At 38.1% G+C, this 7,711-nt stretch overlaps 1 protein-coding gene across 1 annotated transcript; it reads left to right on the forward strand.

Moving 5' to 3' along the window:
* The first annotated feature begins 5,493 nt into the window (after positions 1 to 5,493).
* LOC133837032 (uncharacterized) lies at positions 5,494 to 7,367 on the forward strand. Its single transcript, XM_062267677.1, has 3 exons — positions 5,494 to 5,719; positions 6,607 to 6,764; positions 6,937 to 7,367. Exons 1-3 carry the CDS (start codon positions 5,644 to 5,646, stop codon positions 6,997 to 6,999), a joined length of 297 nt encoding a protein of 98 aa, XP_062123661.1. The 5' UTR covers positions 5,494 to 5,643; the 3' UTR covers positions 7,000 to 7,367.
* The last annotated feature ends 344 nt before the right edge of the window (positions 7,368 to 7,711 follow it).

The raw sequence follows: 7,711 nt of genomic DNA on the forward strand, positions 1-7,711 counted from the left end.
TTTATTGAGTAGTGGGTATTTTACAGTCGAGGACACTTTCTTATTTGCTTGATTAAAATAAAATACCTGCCGCATTAAAACGGCTTTTTTACGTATTTATTTTAATACATATCCGACATAATTTCACGCTTGCCGGCATTCATCACCAATTATGAGGCATTATTGATTTTTTATTCGATCGTTCTGGTTGAATTCTCCATAGTACGCTGCTGTCTGAGACTGGCACTGAGGTCAGAGTTGTGGAAAAGAATCTGTCCTGGCCGGGTCTGGTCTGGTCTGGTTTGGTTTTGTCTGGTCTATGGAGCAGGAAAATGATTTTATTTCGTTTGTCGTGTGCGTTGCACATAATTCCATAAAATGACAGAAACATGTGTACAAATTTGTTTCCATGGCGCCACAAAACGCCAGAGAGCTTCCTTCAAGCACTATTGACGCTCCACTTCCCCTCTCTCTCTGCACACTTCCCTCCTCCCAGCCATCGATTCGATGCACTTCACTCCACTCCAGAGAGCTGTTGCAGTTTTGGCCATAAACAAATTCCAATTCAAAACCGGGCTAAGCTGTTTTGCCAGAGGCTGGCGCTGAACTTGCACTTGAGTGGGTCGCTTTGCAGTTGAATTTTCAGCATTTTCCATTTGGTTGCCGACGGCAGCCAACAGCAACCAACAGCAGCAGTTGAAGTCGAGTCATGTTGGAGTCCTAAATAAAGTGAAACTAAGCTTAATTTACAGTAGAGCAAGCAGAGGCATTTGATTGTTGGCAGATGTGTTTATTTGATTTTAAATATGGCTCTTAAATATTTTGGCTATTCATCAAAAAGCATTAGGCCCAACCCCAGTCTTTGACTCCGACTCCGACTTTGACTCGAATCTCGCCTTAGGCCGAGGTTTAAGTCAAGTGCCTGGTCATTGTGTTTATAAATTCTTTTTTTAAGCGGCTTAAACGCCAACTCGAAATCCAGAGAATGTGTGTGTATGTCTGCCTTAAGCTTTGACAGTTAACAAATGATTACAAACAGTGCAACAAATTGTTAAATATAAATTATAATTCCATTATTATTTAAATGCTAAGCGGAAACTGTGAACAGCTGTCTCCCAACTCTAGTCTTTAAAGTCGGAACAAAATGACGGAACGGCAATAATTTAAATGCACCAAAAAATAGGAGGGAAAAAAAAGTAAAAAGCTCAAATGCTGAGCACTTTTTCACTGCAGAGTGTCGCCTGAAACTACAAAAGACCGCATTGTGTGTGATTTATACACCTTAAGCTTCGATGAACGCTATTACACTGCGACAGAGGCGACGTAGGCAGCAGCAGAGGCTGCTTAGTTTAGTTTTTTTTTCGAGATATGGCGACTTGGCGCATAGCCACCAGACAAAGCGGCAGACGACGACGACGGCGACGACGTTTGGCGGCAGCAATGAAGCCATAGCCATGAAATGGAAATGCATTCGAGTGTGTTTAAGCCGGCGTTACGCTCAGTCTCAGTCGCAGCAGAGAGTGTCAGCAGCCTCCGCTGTCATGAGCCACATATACGTATGCGACTAAAGATAAGACGTGCTCGATAGAGTCCAAAAGAAAGAAAGACGAACTCATTTTACGCCTGCATTTCCCCCCTTTGTATGTGGTCGGAAAGAGTATGAGAGTGTGTCTGTGTGTGTGTGTAGTCAGTTGACGTTAACAAGCAAAAGCGTACGACGGAATTGAAAAAAATTGTAGGAAGAAGTTTATCAAGTCAATTGAGACCTGCGACAAAAGACCAAAGCGCAGCAGCAAAGCAGTTGAATGAGCTTTGGATGCAATGTCTGAATCATCAGCGTTTGGCAGCATTGTCGTCGTCGGTGTCTTTATCAGCAGGCCCGCAGCAGCAGCAGCGGCAACAGCAGAGGCAGCAACAACAACATCAGTTGTAAGCAGCAGAGACAGCTGCAGCAGCATCGACAATGCCATCATCTTAGAAAAGGCAACGTGTATATTCATTCTTAGTTTTTTTTTTCGTTTCCATTTCTTTTACATCTCTTTATGGGATTGCAGCTCAAAGCGACAGTAGTCAAGGTTGTTGTAGATCCGAGAGGAATCTAATTTGCATGCAATACGATTTTTGATAAAAGCTTTTACCCGAACATCAAATAAAACGACAATGCAACAACAGCAAGGAGGAGAAGAGAGAGAGAACAGCTACTGCGAACTCAGTCCGATTTTGTGTGTGTTATGCATAAGAAAAACATTGTAAGACCGAGATGGAAATAACAGAGCTCAAGCTGGAGACAGATAAGAGCAGCCAGAGGCAATCAAAAAGTGCATTTGCGTGCTTCGTTTGCCGTTTGCCGTTTGCCTCCAGCTGAGCACTCGAAGTGTCGCCTTCTGTCGCTGTCTTTAAGTGTTGCAGCAAGAGAAAGAGACAGATAGATCTCGGGTTGGGTTGTTGTAACAGGTAACTAGTTGCTACTGCAAGTCACAATTTGACACATGATCCATGGATGTGTCGTGTCTGACACGCGTTTTATCTATGCGCTGCTATTTCTGTGTGCAAGTGTGGGTGCTGCACATGATGTTGTGCATGCATGCGTTTTCTAAATGATTTCTAAAGAATTTTTATTGGGAAAAACGAATACGAAAACGAAAAAGAAGAAAATGAAAACGACGCAAACGAAGAGCAGTTGACATCGAGAGAAACTTTATTGACGTCTTCAAATTGTCAACGTTGAAGTTCGAAGTGTTTTATTTTATGCTTTGTCTCTCATATTTTTCATTCTGTTCCCTTTTGTCAGGCCGGGCGTTGTTTTATCGCACATCTGTAAAAGGGCTGTGGCACATGGTTAGAAGAGATGTGTGTGTGTGTGTGTGGGGACAAACTCTGGGATGGAAACGATGAAACGATGTTTGGGTCTATGACTATGATGATGACTTTTTATTATGCGCATTTTCGGTTTTTTATGCTTCGGTTCCGGCATGTTTTCTACATACACATATCTAAATATCGCACTTAAACGTTTACACATGTGATCAGGAGAAGGAGAAAGAGGCATGAACATCTAGCTAGGGAAAGGGATTTAATGATGTGCGCGTTTTATGGACAAACAATGCGTCTTTCGACACTTTCGCTTCGCTGCGATGCGATGCATGTACTCGAACTCGTCGTATTTCGCAATGTGTCTGTATGCGTCTGATAATGGTTCGATGTCCATTAAATCAGTCATCGTTTCCTCTCGCCAATACGAAAAACGAAACAGTTATGGCCCATCCAAATGGGTGTGAAAATTGGGTTAATTGTATTTAGAAAACGACAGCGATAGCGACTCTGACTGTGACTGTGACTGCGACTGCGACAGGCGAAAGTTAAGCACTCCAATCCATAAAAATTAAATTCAAATTAAAAGGCTTGTTGAGCATGCTATTCGAAACGATTTAACTGCTGCAAAGGACATTTGAAATATATTTTTATGCCATGTTAGTTGTCAAGCTCGCATCAGTAACAAGTATGAAAGCTACAATCGAGTGTGCTTGGCTGTGATATACCCGGTACCCATTTTGAATAAACAAACACCAATGCAGTATTATTGTACAAATATACCAAATGATTATACCGAATGTTATATATGGTATATCAATATAGTATTACTTTCAAAATATACCAAGTATAAAAAATATCATACATAGTCGAGTGTGCTCGACTGGGAGATACCCGCTACATATTTATAGTATACTGAACAAATATATCACTAAAATACTAAAATATACCAAAGGTATATTATTATTTTATTTTAAGTATATTGATACAGTATTATTTACTTTCAAAATATACCATAGAGCACAAAATATACCATAAAGTCAAAAATATACCATAAAGTACAAATATACCAAGTATATCATATAAAGTTGAGTGTGCTCGACTGTGAGATAGCCTCTACATATTTAAAGTATACCGAATTCATATACCACTAAAATACTAAAATATACCGACGGCTATTTTAGGTATATTGATGCAGCAATATTTACATTCATAATATACTATAGAAAGCAAAATATACCAGATTGTTAGGCTATTTTATGTACATTGATAAAATAACTATTATTGTCTGTACCAAAAATATACAAAATGAATTGTCAATTTTTATTATTTAAGAACAATTTTGTTATATGCATTCGTATAAAGAAAAAAGATAAAATTAATGACTTTATAATACAGCTTCATGCGAAATAATACAATTTTGAGTAGTCATTGAAGACTATGCGAAATTTGGATATATAACTAAAACAAAGCTTGTGCTGTCAAAACTTTTGCTCAGCTGAATATGCATGAGTGTCTGTTTGTATGTGTGTCAATGTGTGTGATACACTCACACACACTTGTGCTGATGCTATCAGTTGTTGGCTGATTGCGGTTGCCCAGCTTGCGGGTCATTTGAAGCTCCTCTTCTCTCAGTCGAACTATTCAAACGACACTTCAACAAAGGCAACTTTAAACTGAGCTGAAATTATACTGCCAAAACTTCTTTGACTACCCATTTTTTTTTGCTACTCCATTCTTTATTTTATGCGTTGTCTGTGTGTGTGTGGAGTTTTGAGTTTTTTGCACAGGTTTTGTTAGCCAAAAACTGCCGTCAAGTTCATAACGAGCAATATCTTTTTATTGGTTCTCGCATGTGCGAAAGAGAAAAACCCCTTAGGCCACTAAAAACGAAATTTACATTTTTATTAAAATTTCGCCAGCGAAACTAAACACGCACGTGTATTGAAATTGAATTTGATACTGATTTTGGGTTTGTACTATATATTGTATTTTCATAAGGGTAAATATAAATAGAATAGGAAATCCAATTAGCAATCGAATCATTTGGTAATGAATACATTTTCTCCCTCTCCAACGATTTGGTTACTCAGGTGTTGTTTTCAATTAAAGCAATCAGCCCTTAAAGCGGCCTCGGCGGTTGCCTTGTTAAAGGCAATAACTTGGCTAATTTGATCGGGAGATATCTCAGAGTTCCCCTCAGAGCTCCCCTCAGAACTCAGACTCCTCCGAAGAGGTCGAATTGTCGATGCTGCTGCGTGCCACACAGCTGCTGCTTTCTACACGCTTTGAATTCATTTTCAACTTGGCAATATATCTACATATATGTATAATAAATTTCCATTTGCCGTTTCCTTCCTGGCAACGCCCACCAGCCTCCAGAGAGAGAAGCTAGCATAGGTTCTTACTGGTTTGTGCCGCCTTAAACATGTGTTTATGGGAATGGATAGAGAAAGGGAAGGGAAGGGGAAGGCAAGGGGGAAGGCAGCTCGCTTCTCTCGCTCTCTAATTCGACTTCTAGTTTGTGTGCTTGTTGCTGTTGTTGTTTTGCCTTTTGTTTACATATTATGTACATATTTTTTTGGCCTCTTGTTTTGCACGCGGCCTGATAAGCGTTGCCTCAGCTTCGCTGCTCGCTGCTCGCTTATCAAAAGTTGCCCAAGCTGTTTACTTGAGCAACAATCTGCTGCCCAGCTCAGTTTCAGTTTCAGTTTCCAGTTCCTCATTCTGAGAGACGCTTTAAGCGCATAAGACTTTAACGCGACTTTAATACATCATTCGAAATTGCTTCAGGGGGCAACTTCTGCCTGCTGCTGCCTGCTTCTTCTTCTTCTTGTGAATTTCAAATTCAAAATGCGGCACACATTTCGATTGATTTTCTTGTACTGCTGCTGGCTCGTCATCTTGTTGCCAACTTTGTGCCACACACGTAAGCCAATACGTCTCTACATCTATCTCTTTCTCTATATATGTAGTATTCTTACTATATGTATTGGCATATTTACACAGAAAGAAAAATATGTGCTAAAATCAAGAATAAAATCTTTAATCAAGATTGTTTGTATGTCAAAATTTAACCAAGAATGTTTATTCTTAAATCAAGATTGAAAATATACAAAATAAATTGCGAATTTTTGAAATTTGAGACTATAATCTTGTTTCAAGAATGGAAAAATCTTAAAATTGAACCAAGAAGGCAAAAACTTAAATCAAGAAACGTTCTAAACTAATTCTAGATTGAATATACTTGATTGAAGATTGTATTTGACTCAATCGTCTAATTTTAAAGCAGGGAAACTCCACCATTCAAGAAATAAGAAAAATTTTTAAGTCAAGATGCGTAATCTTCTTTTAATCCAAAATAAAACAATCTGGAATCAAGATTTTAATCTTAAAATAATATGTTTTTAATTTTAAAATGCATATTTAGCATAAAAATCTTGATTCAATGTTGTTTCTATCTAAAAATCTTATCTTGAAGATTGTTCTTTTTAAGATGGAAAATATCCTGATTTTAAATTTTTTCGATGTTAAGAAGAACAATCTTGAAATACGATTTTTATGTTGACACAATCTTGAATCAAGATTAAAATTGGATGTTTTTAATCTTAAAATGTAAACTTAGCATAAAAATCTTGATTCAAGATTGTTATTTTTGAGATTGAAAAAATCTTTACATAAAATTTCTTAGTTTTTAAAAAGAACAATCTTTAAATAAGAACAATCTTCAATAAGAAAGAATGTTGCTTCAAGATTTTTATGTTGAAACAATGTTGAATCGCGATTTGTATGCTAAATTTCTCTGTGTGTATGTAGAGAGCAGCTGCCAGACACCCGACAAGACTGTTGGCCAATGTGTGCACTTTAGCTCCTGTCGTTTTGTGCTACGCCAATATGCGATGTACAAGGAACACATGCCGCCTGCCATAATGCGCTTCCTGCAAAGATCACGCTGCAGGCCCAAAGTTGATGGCGTAAGTTTCTCTTTCTCTTTTTTTCTGGTTAGCGAAGCCATTAGCCTGTCTAACAGTCTGCCTGCCTAGCAACAATAACAATCATACTAATGAAATTCTTTTTTATACTTGAACGCATGAAAAAACTCCAACCTCAACCTCAACAACGACAACGAAAACGGCAACAACAAAGTATCATTTGTGCTGCGAACTAAAAGACGTGATTCCTGCGAATGCCAACTCAAAGTTAAAATGAATTTTTGTGTGTATCAACTTCAAAGCACATGTGTTTATATATGGTATAAAGATGCGTGCTTTGATCTGCATAATTTCAACTTTAAAGCACGGTCAAAAGTTTTATGTGCGACGCCGCTGCAATTATGTGAATCAAGTGCAACTTGGCTGGCGTCTTTTGCATATAAAAATCTGATGCCACATCTTTTATAATACTTAACAAAAACTCAACACTTTTGTACGATATTGTTTGGCTGCGCACAACAAAAGCGGCAGCCACAATTTCCTTTTAATTTAAACAATCAACAACATAAATTTACATAATTGCCGAAATATTTATATGTTTATTCATAGCACATAAGATTAAAGGCGTTTTAAGATAACTTTAAACCCGTGTCAATATCAATTCACTTCTTTCAGCTGGAAATACACAAACAGAAAAAAACACATTTTGCAGTTGACAGTTTCAGTCAAAAGCTGAATCGATATTTGATTTTTACTCAGAACTGTAGAAGCAACCCTCGTCGCGTCTTCTCTCTCAGTGTTTGCTTTTTTTAATGTGTCAAATTTTAAGTGACATTCACGGGCCGCTAAATGGCCGTCTAAAAATCACGCAACATTAAAATGATTTATGCTGAATAATTTGAGTGTAAATGAAGCAAAAGCTGGTCAGACGGCAGCCAACGGCAGCAGCCAATAGCCTCAGCAGCAACATCAGCCTCAGCAGCAACTTC

Source organism: Drosophila sulfurigaster, chromosome 2R (assembly GCF_023558435.1).
Source record: "Drosophila sulfurigaster albostrigata strain 15112-1811.04 chromosome 2R, ASM2355843v2, whole genome shotgun sequence".
Classification (NCBI taxonomy): Eukaryota; Metazoa; Arthropoda; class Insecta; order Diptera; family Drosophilidae; genus Drosophila; species Drosophila sulfurigaster.

What these genes read in the sequence shown, in the direction of transcription:
- LOC133837032 (XM_062267677.1), top strand. Translation starts at nt 5,644, where the DNA reads ATGCGGCACACATTTCGATTGATTTTCTTGTACTGCTGCTGGCTCGTC. An exon ending in GCCAACTTTGTGCCACACAC is followed by an intron (nt 5,720 to 6,606) that starts GTAAGCCAATAC and finishes GTGTGTATGTAG; the next exon opens with AGAGCAGCTGCCAGACACCC. An exon ending in GCAGGCCCAAAGTTGATGGC is followed by an intron (nt 6,765 to 6,936) that starts GTAAGTTTCTCT and finishes GCAACAACAAAG; the next exon opens with TATCATTTGTGCTGCGAACT.